The sequence below is a fragment of the Ammodytes marinus genome (assembly GCF_949987685.1).
Source record: "Ammodytes marinus genome assembly, chromosome: 21".
NCBI classification, from domain to species: domain Eukaryota; kingdom Metazoa; phylum Chordata; class Actinopteri; order Uranoscopiformes; family Ammodytidae; genus Ammodytes; species Ammodytes marinus.
Genome location: NC_137225.1, coordinates 16561541 through 16581648, shown reverse-complemented (window position 1 = coordinate 16581648; position 20108 = coordinate 16561541). Strand labels below are relative to the sequence as shown.

The 20108-nt window shown below is 40.5% G+C and overlaps 1 protein-coding gene across 2 annotated transcripts in view; it reads right to left on the bottom strand.

Annotated features, from left to right (window-relative positions):
- Positions 1-6591: 6591 nt before the first annotated feature.
- The window catches only part of plod2 (procollagen-lysine, 2-oxoglutarate 5-dioxygenase 2), a 31019-nt gene continuing 17502 nt past the window's right edge, over positions 6592-20108 (bottom strand). The window contains exons 7-20 of one of the 2 annotated variants that reach the window (XM_080050039.1): positions 19982-20079; positions 17678-17779; positions 15714-15839; positions 15511-15632; positions 14767-14871; positions 13554-13679; positions 12629-12770; positions 11675-11737; positions 10359-10472; positions 9798-9863; positions 9444-9548; positions 8174-8320; positions 7830-7955; positions 6592-7642 (exon numbers count right to left, since the gene is read on the bottom strand). In XM_080050039.1, coding sequence (XP_079906165.1) covers positions 7487-7642; positions 7830-7955; positions 8174-8320; positions 9444-9548; positions 9798-9863; positions 10359-10472; positions 11675-11737; positions 12629-12770; positions 13554-13679; positions 14767-14871; positions 15511-15632; positions 15714-15839; positions 17678-17779; positions 19982-20079 — 1598 coding nt within the window. In that variant the 3' untranslated portion in view covers positions 6592-7486. The remainder of the gene's footprint in view (positions 7643-7829; positions 7956-8173; positions 8321-9443; positions 9549-9797; positions 9864-10358; positions 10473-11674; positions 11738-12628; positions 12771-13553; positions 13680-14766; positions 14872-15510; positions 15633-15713; positions 15840-17677; positions 17780-19981; positions 20080-20108) is intronic. The other variant, XM_080050040.1, reaches the window with a different exon arrangement.

The following is a 20108-nucleotide window of genomic DNA, read 5'->3' as shown; positions in this document are numbered from 1 at the left end:
TGCAGAGCGAGTGACTGAGAGATCGGCTTTATAAAACGTATATATTTATATATAATTGATCACTGTACGAATGTGCGATTTAACACTTATATTAACATAAATAAATTGCTTACTTCACCTTTTAATAGGCTATGTCAACAACTACTGAGTGGAGATTGCCATGTCATTACTGGAGACATTGAGGTGTTCTCAAAGTGATTCCCTAACTTTACATTGGTCCGTTGCAGTTGAGCGTTTTCCCTTACTCATTGAAATATCTCAGTCCCAGCAGACGGTACTGGTTGGATTGGCACAACATTTTGTACAGACATTCATAGATTGTATAGGCCTACTCATGACTTTGGTGATCCACTGACTTTTTGTCTTTCTTTGATTTGATTTAAGTGGTTCAGTAGCATGCTGCTGTCATTTGCAATAGGCTCAGTACTGCCTCACAGACATGCTGGTTGTAGACTCTTAGTCCAAGTAATGTATTTATCTTGGGAGTATGATTGATTACACTATAACTACTATCACAATCTGCTCAGGTTTCATACTTTCGTCAACATTTTGTGGTAGACACCTAACAAACACTTTGTGGTTGCTAGCTTTCCTGCTATGTTTATGGGGAACAACTGATGGATATCTTTTCAGGTTCTGAGGCGAAACTGCCTTTTATTGACTTGTGTTACAGAAACCCACTCACTCATACCATATTTGTATGCATTGTGTCCCACTCACATAATCTGATATTAAAGTATTGCATGGCTAGTTGCACTTGACCCAGATCATAAATTATCCCTTTACGTAAACTTGTGAAAGTCAAAACAAATAAGGGTTATGGCAGGGTGCCCAGACGGAGGCAGGATGCCACAACAGCAAGCTTCATACCACAACGCCCAACGTTAAAGATTTCCTTTGTACATGCAACAGAGGTATCCATAGGAGAAAAAAAACTTGTGGTTGGTCTTTGAAGTTGGAGCCAGTCAGCCAATTAAAAGGATACGGGTGGATCACCACTGGTTTTGTCATGATGTGCTGTGGTCACCAGATTGCCAGTCTGCTGCTGCATTGCTTCTGGCTCTTTAGAGGGCAATAGGTTCACACGGACGGCTTAAAACAAACACACCCGACCCGACTGTGGGATTCTCCGTCTCCAGTATGTGATAGAAGAAGAAGTGCTAAGTTCAAATTCAACAAGAGCCACACTACTGAAAACGTACAATTATATCATACCAACGGATAGACAGGCACACAGAGGAGCTTTCTATGGCATGAGGTCAAGACCATGTCACGAACGCCGCTAAAAGCCCTGTTCTGTTTGTCTTCCTTAGTGAATGAAGAACTCACCCATGAGGGAAAAGATTTGCAAGAGGCATAAGTATAGACTTAGACACCATGAAGAATGAATGTGGTTGATTCATTATGTGTTTTTGAATTAGCCTGCGGCACATTGAAATGAGTGAGATATTTTACTCAACGTCTTACATCACAGTGGCAGGTTCAGATTGATGGTTGCTATGTCAGTGTGTTTCTAAAGCCCCCAGTTATGCCAAGGTGAAATGTAATGTTTTAAAGGAAGCACTTCTGTATTGCTTTCTTTGAGGTTCTTCCTCTCTGGTATAGCTCATATGACAAGGTTTTGAGTTGGAATCTTTAGTTAAGGGTGGTAAGAATACATTTCGATACCTTACTTTAGTAAAGGTAAAAATCTTACACTGCCTTAGAAAAATGTTTACCTGCATGGGACAATTCAGGGCAATAAAGTCTCTTATTTTTTTCAGGGACATAAGGCGGGCCTAAGGTAATGAACATGTTGATGAGCATTACAGGTGGACTACTGCTATGTTGGGGGGAGAAAAAACATTCTTAACTTGCAAAATATCTTTATTCTCTTTATACTATATAACTTATTATGTTGGTCGTACACATCTTGTGGTGTTAAAACTAATGTTAAAACTTCTGGAAGTCTTTCATTTATTCATTGTATTCATTCATCAACTGAGATCTGTCTTCCTGTTGCAGAAACTAAATTGAAAGTATTAAAAAGTCACTCACTGTTCCCAACTACAGATTTACATCATGTATTATGGTCACGCTGAGTGTGGGTGGCCATCGTTATGCCAAAGATAACAAACTAACAAGGATGAATGTCGCAGGGAAGTTGAGAGCATGTAAATTAAGACAAAGTTTGTCGACAACAAACATTGCAGCAGGAAGCATCATCCGACATCTGGGACATATCACTGACTGTCTAACAGAAACATCATAGCAGATATTCACTTTCCTGTGCCTGTCAACATATCAAGATCATATTTTTCTCTTACTTAGGAGCGTCAAAACTGAACAAGCCCACATGATATAAATGGGCTTCAAAAATCAGTCCCTGTATCAGTGAACACGTAGTGGATTTTAATGATTGTCAATGTGTGCTTTTAGTTGCTTAAATACAAGTGCTGGCATAGGCAGTCATTTTGTATAATTTTTTATATATATTCGCCCTTTGGATGTTGAAGTAACTTATGATGTCATGAAGAGACAGAGCAGTCAGTGTCACTGTTGCAACAATTGTACGAGTCAGTACAAACAGTATACTTTGACACACCAGTCGAGTCAGACGTTGCTTGCAGTTTATTGCTTCCTAAGGACCCATATTCATGTACTTGCTTTTTTATGACATGAAATCCATATAAAAGGTGGATTCTTAGTGATACATCTGGTACGCAGAACCTCTTTTAACCATGATGTTGCTTCCAGACTCTTCACTGCCGGCAAACTGTTTGAAAGTTGGTCCACCTTTTAGAAATGGCACTGAAGGTCTGAACCCACATGGGGGCTCTGGGGGATCTGAACACCCACCCTCCTAGTGTCCCTCCCTTTATACCCATATTGACCTAAGACACGTGGCCTCCGCATAAACTAGGGCACTCGCACTCTTGACACCTAAATAGCACTAGACTCCCATTCTTTCATCTTCAGTTGAACTTGCTGACAGAAGAAGCAAAACCAGACTAAACACATCGAGGTATTGCCAAATTACCTCGAAATAGTTCATAAAAGGAAGGTTGTGGTTCTCATATTTTGATTTGCTTGCCATAAACTGAGCTTCTGTGGCACTCGACAACTCCCCGTCCTCAACCCGTCTTCCTTTCCACTTTTGTCTTTCCCATAAATCAATATGTGTCTGGGAGTGTGGGGCTGTTGACTGTTTTTTACAGAGCGTTGCTGTGTAATTTGGCTAAATGGTGCTTGCACCCTGTTTAGTTTGAGATGGTAAACAGTCTGGCTGGAAAAAAGGGAGTGTGCTGATGAGTGTGCTGTCTCATGCATGGCATTCAATCACTGTAATTGGTATTGTGGACTATTGGTGTATTTGATTACCTAGGAGATGGGCATGATGGCAGGCTTGTAATAATAATTACTGTTTAGATTATAATTATATTATCACTTCATCAAATTCTACCTCTCCGTGTGAATCCATATTTGTATCCCAAACTGGATAATCATAGATATTAGTATGAGAATTCCTGAGATGAGAGATTCACAACACAAAAAATGATCACAGGTTTTGCACTCATATTCCTAGGCCTATTTCAGAAAGAGCTTAGTCAACTAAGAAATCAAGCTTTTACAATGGGTTTGAGCTGCTGCTCTTTCCAGAGTCAGTGGTTTTAAGTTGTTGCAAATCAAGAATGGAAGGCTCCTTCTCTTCAGCTGGTAAAGCACTTAAACTCACAATATGATGATTGAAGTATACAGTGTTTGATCAAAAATCAGTTGCATTAAATGTAGATTCTGATCATTTAGCAGAACAAGTTGGCAGTGACATCTCAAATGTGTAAAAAGAAAAAATCTAGCACCAACATGTTTGTGGTCGTGCTAATTATGAAGGACCAGGAGTACATTTTTGTAAACCTGTAATGGTGAAACTAACTGACATTGTGCAAGTTGCTGCACTAAACACCTTTTTTGATATATGCAATTTCCTTTCCTTTGGTTTCAATGCACCAACGTTTAAAATGGGTAGGCTAATGGTCTCATGCTGCCAAGTAGCAAATTATACGGTGGGGGTCTGGTCTTGTTTCAAGGTTTCAGTCATCCTTGTATTAAATTCATCTTGCTCACACACAGTTCCTAGAATGCTTTGTTCACTGAAGTCCCATTTGTGTGCAATGTTTGGTTAAAAAGGCTTTGAAATGAACTCACAAGCAAAAAAAAATAAAGCCTACAAACTTACTTTCACTAACCGCCAGCTAACTAACATACACATACACACACTGAGTTGCATCTGTGCCCAGCTGCTTCTTCCCTGTATACGTGTTCTATCCCAGTACTTTTCCACCACTGTCTGACTCACATTTTCAATATTACTGAACCCGGATACCCCCCCACCCCTTCACTCTCTCCTCCATACCTAATTTGAGAAATGTACCGTTAGCTGACCACGCGGTACATTACAGTATATGTATATATTCATATATCGCACACAGAGTTGGCCAGCAACCTATGCTTTCTAAGAGGAATGAGTTGTATTGCATTTGACACAGATGGCCCACTCTTTAGGGATTAATTCATTTGTTGATTTTAACACATCTGTTCAATGTATTAAAACTATTGCATAAGAAGACAAATAAAAGAGTTACGGGTAAAGGATGATGACATGTACTGTCATCAAATCCAGAATGAATTGATCCTACATACCTGCCTGTGCACAGCTGCTACTGTTTTCAAGGCAATACAAAAGTTTACCAAGAAAATAATTCTAATTAAATAACTAAATAAATTAAGCAATGCCATTGGGATAAGAAGAGCAAAATAGGAAATGTATTCAGAGCGGGCGGTGACTTAAATAAGAGAAATGAAGTCTTCCAGTTGACAGCTTTTCTGCATTCCTTGTGGCACACACGAGTTCACAAGGCGGGCACTCTGGGATTAATGGTTTGATCCTGCTGAGGTAAATAGCACATTTATAACAGACAAAATGTGCTGGAAACTGCTCACGAGTGCCACATAGCACGACTCCAAACCTCTGAGCACCAGATATGACCACACATGGACTGGCCTGGAGTCACTTGCAGTCTCACAGCACTGTAAACACTTGATTTAAATCCTTTGTTTGGTCAGGACCAGGGTGTATGCCGCAGTAATAGCTAAATCACTATCTGTCACTGGGCACCCTGCAGTTAGTGGCACACTTGACTTTACTTTGGTGTAGGATCACGTTTCCCATCTCCACAGAGCCGTTGACCCTAAACATGGGTACTTAAACAGGGATTTTTTTGACCTCCTGGGGTGCTCGGCTTTGACTGTAAAAACAGGCACTTAGGAGTTCTTGCACTATTCATGGAATTCAAAGGCGGGATAAAAGGATCATAAACAACCTGCTTTCACATTTCAAATACCCAGCTCCCTGCAGTCTACTTTATTTTCAGTCTCGCTTTAGAAACAAACCAGGCCGGGAAAACATTCTCCTCTGCATTGCTGCCGTTTTGATAAAGCCATTCCTGTCCGAACCCGCTAGTTTAACAGGTATGCAGGTTTTTCCTGCACGCCTGGCCAGGATCAATGTCACCTTTTCAGAGGGTCTGAACACAGGGCAAACCAGGGGAAATGATGACCACAAAGGGCTCTTTCAGCAGGGGAGAGCCTTTCCCCCCATGCTGACCTAAATCTCCTCCCTCGCTCTCCCTCAGCCTCTGTAGCAGCTACTCAGACATTCAGCCTTCATCCAGGCTTCACAGGGAGCACAAACGTGTGCCTAGTCAGGGAGTCCACCCAGCAGGGTAAAACATGGGCGTCAGTGGGGGAGGCTGGTCTCCAGAGGCTGAACGTGCTAAAAAGTAATGCGATTTGATAGGAAAGTGAGACCTTAGATGATGTACTGATCTAAGTTTGAGATTGTACTTTGTGTCTGTAACCGCTGACAGCTTTCTTGTTTATCTGACTCCAATACTGAACAGTTGGTCAGGTTTTATTAGCTTGTCCCGCAGTTGATCAATCCAACTGGCTGATTTAACTTACACGGAGATATAAATGAAAGAGCACCGGCGCTCTTTTCTCATGCATGGCGAGCTGCTTGTGGCCCACACTTTCCACACACACACACACACACACACACAGACACACACTCTCTCCCTCCCCAAACACCCCCACCCCACATTCTGTCATCAGCCTTACAACCCCCTCTGTATGACTTTCCCATGGTTACATACATGTTTACATTCAGCCCCTAAGGTCATCTGAACTCCATTTGCACTGATGTACATCATCATACCACACCCCAAACACTTGAGCGTTCTCTCCTTGCAGCAGAGCAGTGCTCTGGGCCAGACCAGGCCTGATAGTTTCTGCATGTGATGTGTTCAGCGGAGAACAACCTGACAAACTTGGAAGATTAACTGATACAGTGGAAACACAATGCAGGGCTGTCTGCTGTGGAGAGTGATCGCTTCCAGACACAGCATTGCTTGTGCCAGAAGAATCAGCGGGGAAGACCAAATTATTTGATGTTGAAATGTTGACTATGTGAAGTTACTGCACGCTGCATTTCTAGAACAAGTATGACTTTTGTGTGAATAATAATCAGAATTATGACTCAAAGAAAACTTTTGTTTTTCATAAAGAATTTTATTCAATTTTACAATAAGTTAAACAACTTAATTTTAAATCTTTTTCAAAAAATCCATTCACTCACATCGCTCTGAAAAAATATTGCAGAATTATTTTCAGGAAAGCATATGGATGTTACCGATTTACATTTAAGAAGGGAGAGACACCTTTCAAGTCAAACAGAATAATGAACTTCATTCAAACAGATTTAATTGTTTTTCCGGTGTGCAAAATTCCAAAAATAGATTTCTTTGTCACTGGTCAAATATCAAACTTTAAGTCGATTGAAATCACAAATATAATGTCAACTGTTTTAGAGTAGAAAACAAAAACAAACATTGACTTAAATATTTATTGCAGAACAATGGGTTGTAAATAAGCACCAGTTATCATTTTTTGAAGCAGGTTTTTACAGTATAGTTGCATTCAGTGACATTTTACCTGAAACACAAACGGATACACATTGGCTGTCTGCAATGTTAGCATGGTAATGCTAACTGCAAACCTACCAGTGCATATCAAAGACAGTTACCCTGACAATGCAAAATCAGTATTGTGAGCATCATGACAAGCTACAGTAGCAATTATTCCTGCTAAAATGTTGGTTTTGAATCTAAAAAAATAAATGTATAAAAGGGTGTGTGACAAAGTTGTGTATCCTGCACACAATACACATTTGTGTATTTAAAGTGTGAATTCCTTTTGCCACTTCCCTTTAAACTCTATACTCTGTTTGACAGAGCTAAATTCTTTATTCTTTAAAAGCAATTGCTTTGAAATCGTATCGCATGACATGAGCAAAACACCCTGGGGCACAACAAGACAAAAACAAAACAAACATGGTGGAAAAGATGCAGAGCAAAGGTCAAAGGACTTATTTGCAGTATAATCTGAGTGCTCAAGGGTCGATGAAGGACACTGCAATGTAGCGGACGCCGCCGGTGGTGGGCAGGCCTTCGTGGAGATGAGTCAGTCGTCCTGGGTGCATGAAGCTCCAGCCTTTCCTTGGTGAACTTATGGAACAGTTATACCTGTGGAATCGGCAACCTCCGCCCTATGCCAGAAGAGGAAAGTGAGAAAGTTAGAAATGGTTAAGAATTGGATTGATTATTGTGAAAAGAAGTAACACGATGATTAAAAAAGACGATGTAAGCGGGGAATGTTCCCATTCAATAACATTTGACCACATCCAGACTTTGATGACATCAGCAAGACTCGTATCCCTTTATGCGGCCTCTCACCTGAAAGTCTGTGTCTTTGTTATTGAGGGCGATGTTGATGGTGAAAGTGGAGGAGTCGTGATGGGGCTTCAAGTACGCTTGCCTCTCAGGTGTGTATTTTACCACAAAGTTCATGATTGCATAACCCTGTGAGGGAGGCACGGAAATAAATCAAGTTGGCTGACAGACAATGTATCCTTGATTCTATCAGCCAATGGAAAAAGAAACTGACAGACAGTAAAAAAGCTCACATTTCATAAAAGAATGTTGCATACAGTACATGTACATGTGAAAACAGGTTCCATGAAAAAAAAATCAGTGTAGGATTTTGGCCGCAAATCATGTCTCCAGAGGGTCCCACTAACCTTAGTGTAGTAGCCAGAGAAAACTTTTAATGTGACGGGCGATATGAACTCTCTGATGAAGTGCAGCCACTCTTTGTCATAGCCGATTTGCTTCATATGGATGTCGTCCGTAGGCACCGTCTCATAGCCGCCGGCGATCCGCTTGTCCTGCGTAAAAAAAGGAGAGAAAATAAAACAGACTGCAGTGTGACTTAATGACGGAACAAGTGAGCCACCATCCTCGACGTGTGTGTGTTACCAGTGACCACACCTTTCAAAGGGATAATAACAATGATGATGATTAATCTGTGTGTGTGGGTGTCTTTGAAACCACAAGCTGTACTGTTTTCCTTCACAGTGCTTAATGACCCATCCCACCTTTTTCCCGAAAAGAGTTGGTCAAAGAAGTATCCGTGCATCTTTTGTCTCCCAGGCAAACTTTTAGGCACGTTCCTTTTTATACTACACAAACCATGTCACACAGATGAGATGCCATTAAAACAAAACTCAACATCATAACACTTTGTATGGCTACATTTAAATGGAGGACCCGGTGAGGATGGTTTTAAAAGAAAGCATATCTTTTCAAGCAGTCATAAAAGCATGACAAAAAGAAAATTGAAAAACTAGCTTCCTATTCCCTACATCTGGCTAACATTTGTGAAAGGCTGTTTGAAAGTAACACAGAAAACAAAGACACAGCTGTTACAATTAATTATTATTTAGAAGGAGACAGGAACGATTATAACCTTATGAAATTATTTTAACCGACGTCAGGGTTTGAATAAAATAACCATTCAACAAACACCTAATGATGATGATTTAACTCTTAAAAGCTGGGAGAGATTTTTATGCATTCTGAATCAATTCCAGCAAATGGCTTCTTCTGGGGGTTAGAAAATACCTGATAAAGTTTAGAGCTATTATAGGGAGTTTAAGCTAGCATTGCGATTGTGGACAAATGCCGATACACCACTGTGCCAAAGAACAGAGCTGCTAGCATGGCCTAAAACCATGTCTTGTTAAACAGTTGTTCAAGGAAAAAATTGCAATTTGCAGAGGACATGATAGAATGCATTTGCCCCTTTATTTTTTATATTTATTTTTATAAATGTAACAATTCAGAGGTTTTATCCAAAATTACAGTAGCTGAAGGATCATGAAAATAATGATAGTTTGCCATACTGTTGTTCACACACAAAGCTGTGTAAACATAACCACTGAAAACTTAGAAACATGTGTGCCTGCAGTGTGTTGACTACAGCTGTGAACCTGAGCTAACAGAACTTACCTCATGACTGCCTCCAGACCAGGAACCGTAGTGCTCCATCTCCTCAACTATTTCATCACAGGCTTTATCTGAGAACACTGGGAACCAGAACACATCTGTACAGGGCTGCACACACACACACACACACACACACACACACACACACGAACAGACACACACACGCACAGACAGATCTCTGAGGATTAGACCTGAGTCACACCTTTGCTTTGAGCCGCAGTTACTGTAATGTGATATCCAGATATGTTTAAAACAGATGTTTGGTTTTCATTTATGGTATTATGTCATTCGTTTTCACTGCTTTTCAGTCTGTCTCTGTCTCGCAAGACATGCAGGTACACACGTAAAAACACAAACCTCCTCCAATTGGTTCTCAGTAAATATGCGAGTGTAGTTTTCGTGAATGTACTTCTCCTTCCAGTCCTGCAAGGAGAAAGAATTTTGGATTAGTGGTCTTTTTTTTTCTTTCTTTTTGATTGTTTGCTGACTGGCTAGCTACCCTCAGAACTAATCTCCTTTTCCAAACAGCAGGTCCCAGCGTGTAAAATACAATAGTAAATCAGAAAACCTTATCAGTCAGGAGCCTTATCACAATGAAGTCATTATTTCAAAATCCCTTCACATCTGTTATCCTTCCATTATGGCTAATAACCTTTTACAGGTGCTGTGTATCTCAGCTTTTGAGAAAAATATTGTGTGTGTGTGTGTGTGTGTGTGTGTGTGTGTGTGTGTGTGTGTGTGTGTGTGTGTGTGTGTGTGTGTGTGTGTGTGTGTGTGTGTGTGTGTGTGTGTGTGTGTGTGTGTGTGTGTGTGTGTGTGTGTGTGTGTGTGTGTGTGTGTGTGTGTGTGTGTGTGTGTGTGTGTGTGTGTGTGTGTGTGCGGTAATGTGAAGAATAATGAGAGATCATAATGACTTACCGCAGGGTTTTCATATATCTGCCACAAGTCATTGTTATAATGAGATATGTTATAATTGGCTGTGGAAATGATCCTCCCAAATTCGTGGCGGTTTGTTATGTACATGAAGACTCCCTGCAGCAAACAGGAAAAGGTTCAGTCAGTTTCACAAAAGTCATGTGAGTGGAAAATCTCTTTAATGTGTCACCAAACAGGATATCTAAAAGATCCATATCTACGTAATCATCGCACGTAAACTTTTACAGAACACGAGCGCACTGCATCTTATGATATTTGCACCAAAAAATGAAAATAAAGTGTGATTTAAGTGTGTTTAGGCACACTGAAATCTATTGTGTTCGATTTAGATAGAGAGACAGATGCCATATAAATAATTCAAAATTATTTATGTGTTGGTGGGGCAGTGAGGTGAGAGGAATGGGAGAACAGGAACGGAGGAGGGGGTGCTGGGCAGTATGGGACAAAGCAAATCCAGGAATGATATTCCCTCTACAGTTAAGCACGAGGGTGGGTGTGTGGGTGTAGAGGGCTGTGTGGGGGTGGATTCAGACTCACTGTCAGACTAGGCTTTGTGGTTTGCTTTTCTGGAGAATCGATGATGAATTAGGAATGGTTTTTTCTTGCAATAGACTGGTGGTGCGGTTCCAAATTTGCTGATGATTCAAATCATCTTGTGAAAACTGTGATTTCGACCAGGTGGTTTGCTTAGCGAAAAGACACATTGTTGGAGCCTAGTCTGAGATCAGTCGGCGTGTTTAGAGGCAGCAGCTGGTTACAAGTGTTCTCTGTAGGGGTTTGGCTGTTTGGGGTAAAGCATCAGGACAGGGGTCTTGCATGTGAACTAACTTTACAGCCTTCATTCTCCTCCTTGATCTCTTCTTTAAAGGGGTTAGAAAAATAATAAAGAAAAATGTTCTCTCTATCTTTCTCCCTCTCTAACGTAAGACTACTATCTGCTTCTGGACCTGAATTCAAGTAAATGTCAACATCCATTTTTCAAATAGCTGCCACAAATCCTATGAGAGGATAAAGACTGAAACTTAATCATAAGATTATGTTTTCTATTAGTGTATCTCCGCCAAATCTGAAGTCATGATTGATAGTGCTCATATAAATTCCAATGGAGAGTACAGAAATGGATAAACATGGAATGAAAGTGTTTTACAACCATATCACACGGGTTTATTTGGCATGTGAAAAAAGAATCTGCCTATGAAATGAAATGAAATGAGCCAAAGCTCTGAGTGACTTCTGAGTGCTAACCCACTGGACATGGAATTGTTTCACAAAGCAGAATAATCAAAACAAATTGAAACCTTTGGGGGCCTGAGCATATGGAATGTTTCCGGAGTAGGGGAGTCTTTTTCTCTGTGACTGGTCTAAAATAGAGGAGAAGCATCATGTAAATAGGATCACATAAATGACTGTTTCAGAATAAGACAGGTTTACAGTGACAGTTGAAATATAAAGATATGGTGTCACATTCATAGCAATTCAGGAGGAGATGAAATGCGCCTGCATGAAAAAGGAGCAAGGTTCCCTCTGAAGCTGATGTTTTCGTGTGTTAATGCATGCTGGGGGAAAGACCAAGAAATCCAAAAAAGTGCACCAAGTTTGGATCAGGCATGGTAGTTGTTTAGTGCATCTTAGTGCATCGTGCCGGTTGATGTGTTTGTGACAGTTGGACTAACAGTTTACAAGTATATAAGTGGAAAAAGAAAAATAGATGAGACGACTTTTTGTCAGCCAGCCAACTAGACAAATACTAGAGGCATGACAACTGATTGCACTGTTTGTGGTCATGTGACAATGAGGGCAAGAGAAGATGAAGGGAAGCTGATTGGATACAAGTTGAGCAGAGCACATTAAAGCACCATTGAGCAACCATAAACACAGGAGTTTCATGCCTCGATGACAGACGCAGACATTCAAACCACATATACTTGCCAGGCTTGGGTTTCCGTTGAGCTGTTGACTTTTGTAACGGTTAAGATTCATCGTATTTTGTTTAAAAAAAATACGATGATTAAACATGGTACTGAATCCTTTCTCTGTGTATGGACATACAAGACTTATTTTTCTAGTAGCTATAAATGTCCCATGCAGTGGCTATGCCATTATACTACCTATTAGACTACATCTTCATCACATGTTTACAACACTGACACATTAAACAAAATGTTATTCTTAAATCTTTCTATTATTTTTTATTTAATTTTTTTTCTAACAGTTTAAAAAAAAGCTAAAGAAAGGCGGTGGAGCATTCTTACCATTTGTCTTGCATTTTGACACAAAGCCATATCTGGGTCTAGTTTCTCCAAAACAAAGTAGTTTCTCTCTTTCAGTTCATTCCTCAAGACACTGCCCTTGACTAGGTATACATGTGCCATGTATGGAATGTTCCACACACCCCTAGAAACAACAAGATAGGAACAAGAGAAAGCAAAGTGCTCATTTTGTAGGAAAAAAAACATTCTTGGAATACTAGAGGTTATTTCTTCATTGTAAACTCCATGCCATCCATGACGGCAGGGGTGATGTACAGTAGGATTTGTTGGAAGAACATTTTGGTAACTTCATGAACAAATTCATTCATATTCATTTATCTATTTAGTTACAATCACATGGCAGACAATTATTTCAAGTTTTTTTTGTGTTTTCAGAAATGTAACCAGCCCTTTTTCCTCTAAGTCTGCTATGGACAATTTAACAAGGAGGTTTATGCTATCTCCAGATCCTGACCAACTCAGCCCACACATCCTAACCAACAAGTAGGCACTAGTGCGGGGACAAGGAACTGAACCCTCACTGTGGTGGGTGAATGTTTACTTCCTTTGCTCCATCTGGTCCTCATTTCAACTTATTTTTAAACACATAAAAAAGTAAATCAGTCAGAGAGAAGATGTGAATTGGACTACCTATTTATTCACACCCTGTGCTTTATTGCTTAGTACTAAATCACTCTTCAGGTTGATTTTGGCCTTAATGACGGTTCACATGTGTATTCTGGGATGCGGCTCATGGTAAAGGCAATATTATGTGTCTCGTTTTTCGTTGCTAAACATGGAAGGGGACTGTTTCAGCACAATAGAGCAAGATTTATTGGAAGCGCAGAGGGATCCAATGTTGGCATGTGTGCACCATAAAAAATGCAAAAGATAGGCAGCTTGCACCCTTATTGCACTTGCGACTTACACACGTTTTCTCTGTACAATGTCGACATAATCTTCGGAGCGAGCGTAATAACCATCCAGACTCAGGGCTCCCCAGAAGTTGGACCACAGCTTGCTGTGACGAGTGACAAGGGGACCAATTATCTTTCTGTAGGGAAGCAGGAGACAGAGTGGAGAGATGGTAATTCTGTCAGTGCTGATAAAACTCACTGGCATCTCACAGACATCCAGCCAAATAATGCACTGGATCTTCTTGGAGGTAAAGGAGATCAACAGCCCCAGGTAAAGATATGACACCTGGGAAGTCAGAAACAGACCATAGAAGTACAGTATATAATGCAAAACAGACCCATTCATCACATAGTACAGGATTCAAAATACTTATTACAGCTTTCTGCAGCAGGATGTTTCTCAAAAACTCAGAATCTGGTCTATTTCTTCAAATTAGCTGGAAATAGAGTAACACAAGATTTTTCCACTGCTGTTCTTTTTAGTCTTACAAAACCCAGACCACAATTAAAGGGATTTTTCCCCCATTATTTGAAATAGACTGGGCTGACTCAAATTAATTGAGCCATAAATCACAGTGTTGGTGGGATATGGATGAACACAGTACTGAATACTGAATGCAACATTTTTCGACAGATTGGCATTTTGCTCCCTTAACTTTCAATGCCAGGGGAGAATTCCCATGCTTGTCTTTAAATATCTGAGAAGGGCTTTCCCTTTTGCACGCCTTTCTCCAACACCATTCGACTGCCATAATGACATCTACTTTAAGACACGACGGTTTATTTTCACAATCACACATGAAGGGTAAAAGTGTTTGCATTTTTTTTATAATCCAGAGTGGCATTTCGGGGTTAGTGCAATAGAAGCTTTTGCCATTTCCATGCGGCAAGGCGAAAAACAGGAAGCCAGACCTGCTTATTTTTGAACTTCATTCTCTCTGCTGTAATGTTCCTGTGGTTTTGCCACTTGAGGGATAGATTCACTGGTGCAGCAATCACACACACACACACACACACACACACACACACACACACACACACACACACACACACACACACACACACACACACACACACACACACACACACACACACACACACACACACACACACACACACACACACACACACACACACACACACACACACACACACACACAACTACCAGGGAGGCTTATTGAATGGGCTCCAATGTGGCTTATTTTCCAGCTACCATATGATTACCTGTTCTGCTCTATGAGGAGCTTCACTGACTGTCTGTTGGTGAGCATCACGTCAGAGTCTATGCTAAAGTAGTAGTCGCACGTGGCATCCTTACGGCAAAGATCCCTGAAGAAACAAAGAAAAACAGACATGGAAGGCAAAGTAGTGATTATTAAATCCAGAGCTCATCAAAGTCAATGAAATACCTGGAAGGAATCGTAGAGAGTCAGACTTTAACTATAGCTGTCTTTGAGATTCCTGTTGATAATGGGATTCGAGGAAGATTAGAGACTGCTAATAAACCTTAGACTTCCTCGTTATAGGGTTGTCCTCCTGACCAAGGCTTTTAGGCACGCTGTGCTTTTGAAACTCTGTGATGATGAGGCCTCACAGATTGATTTGTTACCATGACAGCAGATTGTTTCCTTCCAAAGAGAAATGAGATAGAGGAACTGTAGGAAGAATCGGGGAGAAACACTGTACCTGTTTGACTGCTAGTTTATTACATGCACAACTCTGTATGTTCTAAGTAGGACTAGCAAGAAATCTTTTTTTGGGCATTTCTGCTTTAATTAGACAGTTTTCAACGTGTAAAAGATGAAATGGGGTATAGAGGGGAATGACATGCAGAAACTCTTATGTTAAACAGACATCATGCAAGCCCCATTTATGGGAAAGTCATTTTTATGAGGGCCATCTTCTGGCTTCATCAATGTTGTTATTAAACTCCTAGTTATGAGAGATATAGAGAAGAAGCTCACATACATGCCCATGTTCCTGGCCTCTCCTTGGCTCAAATTTTCTTCCGGACCCACAACCTTAAAACTATCGAACACATTCCTGTTCTCTTCCCAGAACTTCTGGATGTGCTTCTCGTGGTAAACCTCCTGAGCAAGGAGCAACAAATAATTGGTTAGAAGACACATAAAAGGAGCCATGCATGGCAGGGATCAGCTGCAAACACTCACATTGTTGTGGACAAAAACTTTGACTTTGTCCTTTGGATAGTCAAGGGTCAGCAGCCTCTGGAAGAATTCTGGAAGAAATGGAGTCGGTTGCTCAATGAATACTCCAACCAGCACATTTGGATACTCCTGTTTAGATTAGAAGAAAGATAAATCAAACAAAACGGCTTCCTAATGGAACACTGTTTAATATAAATCATTGATGATTTTGACATTTCATGTCAGACATAAGCAACCAGCAAATTAATCTACAAACTCTTTGCGTTCGCGCCACTTAAGTAACTGATCACTGTTATTTTTCAACGTATTGTAACATAAACAAATATTCTGAACTGTCAATGTTAATATTAGCGTGGACTGTGCCAAAACTAAATTTTTGTACATCTCTTGGCTCTAGAGACCAGGACAGCTGATGCAAGTGATTGAACTTTTAACCCAGTTTGCCACGTCTAACCGTCTTCAGAGGACTGCCCATGTACAAAATGATTGCTCGGACAGTTACGAAGATATATTGAGGATAGAGCAAGAGACACAGAAAAGACAGGACAAAACATTTTCTCATGACACTCAAGCTCCAGCCCACACAGCTCAGTCTCGATTCCAGATCCTCTTGACCAGTTCACAGAAAAAGTCTGGAGCTGAGAATGAAAAAGGATCCCTGCACAACCCTCTAATTGCAAGTTCCGCAACATCTGAGTTTCGGGCACAAGAAAAAAGGGAACTCGTGCATCTTGCCAACAGTGGACAGTCAACAAACAAAGGAGTGGCAAAAATGGCAAGTATAACTAAGCAAATGAAAGCAACACCTAGGCTTTTATTTGCACATGACAAAACTAGGCAGTGAAAGGGTTGAAACTAGCGCAATACATTGGCAGTGTAGCACTCTGTGTCTTTGTAAGGCCTAAACCACAACCAAAGCACAGAAAGAACCAACCGAGAAAGTGACCTGGGTTTAACAGTCTGACCAGTGTTTCCAGAAGTCTCTCTCCTAAACAAACACACAGTGGCACAGTAGAACAAAATGTCTTCACTAACTTGTCTATTATTAAGAAGCGGCGTCTTTCTGTAATTATGGAAAGTCACCAAGCACAACTTTCACAGAGATGCTTTTTGTACTGCTGGGTTTGTATTGAATCAGCTCCAGTTAAAGTATTCGAGCACATCTATTTATGGCGTCTAGACAAGATCAGAAGCGAAAAATTTATTTATAGTTATAACGCCTTTGCTCAGGTACGATTCCCTGCCAGGGAGTCATTTCTTAGTATTGAATTGTGAGATGAAACCTTGATGAACTTTGATTGCAGAATTATTTTTTATAAAATTCAAAATAATAGTATAGGTCAGCTTGGATCTTGATTTTGCATCTGTACTATGCTTTCTAAGAGAGATGATAATGTTGTTGACAGATGCAGCCACACAGCCAGAGACATTTCCTCGTGCCTGCCACTCCTGCTGTCTATATGTCGCCGGCCTTGGCTGAACTCTATGACAAATTTTCAGCGTAACCACTATAACTTACAGTTGTGGACAAAACCCATACTGAGAAGCCCACTAAAAGGCAGGCTGGTACAGTGACACCCCTTTAAATGAACCCTTTCGAAAACCCCAGAAGCCATATCCTGCACCACAGCACTGCAGCGCTTCCTCTTTCACAAGTGGTTTCTCTGGCACTCATGCTCTTTTAAAAAGGTCCAAATAGACCAACGGGCACATAACCTATTATTGTTGGAAAGGGGGTGCGTGCTGCACCAACAGTCTTGCTTATCTGTTGAAATAGGACAAGCTGGGCTCCACTCCTACTGTCTAGACAGTCACTGATGTTCATCCTGGAAGACCAGGCAATGCTTCATCCTTTCCTACGTTCGCAGAGCTGTGGCTAACTGCAAATTTTCCACAGATGCACTTTAAAAATGGACTAAAAGGTACAGCAAACAAGGGAAAATGGCTTCATTTGCACATGCACTTACATTTAATTGTGAAAAGTCCAACACATCGTCATCGCAGTGGCTACAGCCGTGTTCATAGTTCCATGTATTGGGGACATAGTTGGACAAGTAGTTCAAGTACATCTGTGAAGGAAAAAATGCAGATCAGGTGAATGCCTGGTTACAGAACACTGATATCAGCATAAACAAAAACTCCAAATATTTAGTGTGATCCAATGGCTCTCCCTTTTAATATCATGGGGTGTTTGGTACATCCTACCTCGGAATATTTAGTTCACTGATTTATTGTCTAGATGGAATCCTCAGGCAGAATCACTTGTCAGACTTAAGGCAACAAGCTATAAATGTGTCTTGTGAAATTAAGACTTGGCATTGTGGTGTAATTTTTCACTTACTCCCCAGATCTCTTCGTAAATGTCAACATATTATAATCACGAGTATGGCTGCTCTGTATTTATTGGAAACAAAATAGCTCCAGTGCACTCACTGTTTACGAATCTCTTTATCGCAGACAAAAACATTGTAGCTGCGCATTTGTAACCAGATTGAACCTGGCATGATTAACCGGAAAATAATAAAACTAGAGAGAGAGAGCGATCCAAAGGGCAGCTTCAACGGTAGAAACCACGGCAGTGCAAGGGCAAGGATTCTGTAATCTACCATTAAGACGTTCTTCTCCAGATGTTGAGGCCACTGGGAGGAATGACTCAACAGTTTGGTGGGTTTGGTTCATTACCAATGAAGACCAGAGACAGGCGGCTGGTGTTAGAGCGAGACTTGTGAGGAGATGGAGGATGGAAAAGGACCAGAAAGAAACTACAGAATGATCATATGGACATCCTGCTCTTCAGCTCGCTGAGCCCGTCACTCGAATATACAGAGAGTGATGCCGAATAGAAAACGGACGACACATGGACAGAATAATTACAGCTTAGTTTTTGTGAGATCTCTTCCCTCCACTGAATAATGAGACCTATTTTCATGGCCACAGCCACAGTTACTGGCAAGAATCACAGGAACAGTATGTACTGTTTATGTCTTGTATGCAGGGCTGTACAGTGCGACAGTTTTGATCGCATTTGCTACTGAAATTGATCACGTGCGATGATGAATACAAGTCCAGTCGCACTAGTGCTAATGAAGAGAGGCTGTCTTTGAAACACAGAGGAGCGCTGCACAACACTGCTTAGAAGGCTCTACATTAACACTGCGGGTAAATGAGTCTTAGGCAAGTAAGTTATTGAGTCCATCCTCCACTTTGGCCGGTGAAAGATGTGTGCTCAGCATCTGTGCTTGTGCGGCGATTCTAGCGTCTAATAAACTTCACCAACGGTAATAACCGGAACGACACGGCTCTCTGCTCTCTTTACATTACCGCAGTTAAGTTAGCGCGTGTGCAAACAGAACATTTCATGTGCGCCTTCACATTAAAAGCCTGTTGCTAGCCAAACCTGAGTTGACTTTTATTTTGAATCCGGTAAGAACAGGAAGTTAACGCTTTACAGCACTGTAGTGCTCTAGCTTGAAAGGCAACTCATTCAGCGCAGAGAGCAGTCAACAGTAGTCTATTTAAACAAAGTTTGAAATAACGTATTTCAAACTTTGTGTAAGTTACACAATAAGCCACTGAAAAACTACTCCCAACATATTCACAACAACTTATTTAATTTATCCTAAATTGTACCAATATGTATACTTATTTATTTAATAGGCTAATGTTTTAAAGTTTGGTTTTAATTAACAGAAGGACATTTTCTAAAAAAAAATATTATTATTAATATAATAGTTATATGTATATACACAAAATATATAAATATAGATGTTATTTTTTTATTTTTATGGGGAGAAATAATTCTGAATCAGCAAAAAATTGCAATTGGCAGGTTAGATTCTTTTGTCTAAATTGCAATCAGTGCACCCCTATTCATTCTTCTATAATTATTACTGCACACACTAGGATATAATATTAATTGAGAATCTCAAATAAGACCAAGATGATATGCTCGAAGGTAATTAGAGCGAAATGTAAGGGTTAAGGTTATGCAAGTTTTTGATCATACTTTGTGTGGTACCAAATTTATTTTTGTGCTACAGAATTTTTTTGATTGCTAGCACCAGTGCTACCACCTAAAAAAATAGGCGTACAGCCCTGCTTGTATGTGTGTGGATTTATGCACTATAATGCAATCTTTTGTGATTAATGTTAGTTGGATAAAAATGTACAAGGCATGAGCTAGTGTCCTTGATGAACACAATTAACCTAATCTATGCTGTACTATAAATACACCCTGTCAGATGTGCCCAAGGGCATCGTATTTCACTCACTTTGGTGTTCCCGTTGCCATGGACAACCACTGGCAAGGAGTCGTATGCAGTGTTTCTAACTCTTACACGATCTGTTCCAAACTTGAGAAGCACTTCATCTGCCAAAAAGGGGAACAAGAGACATTTC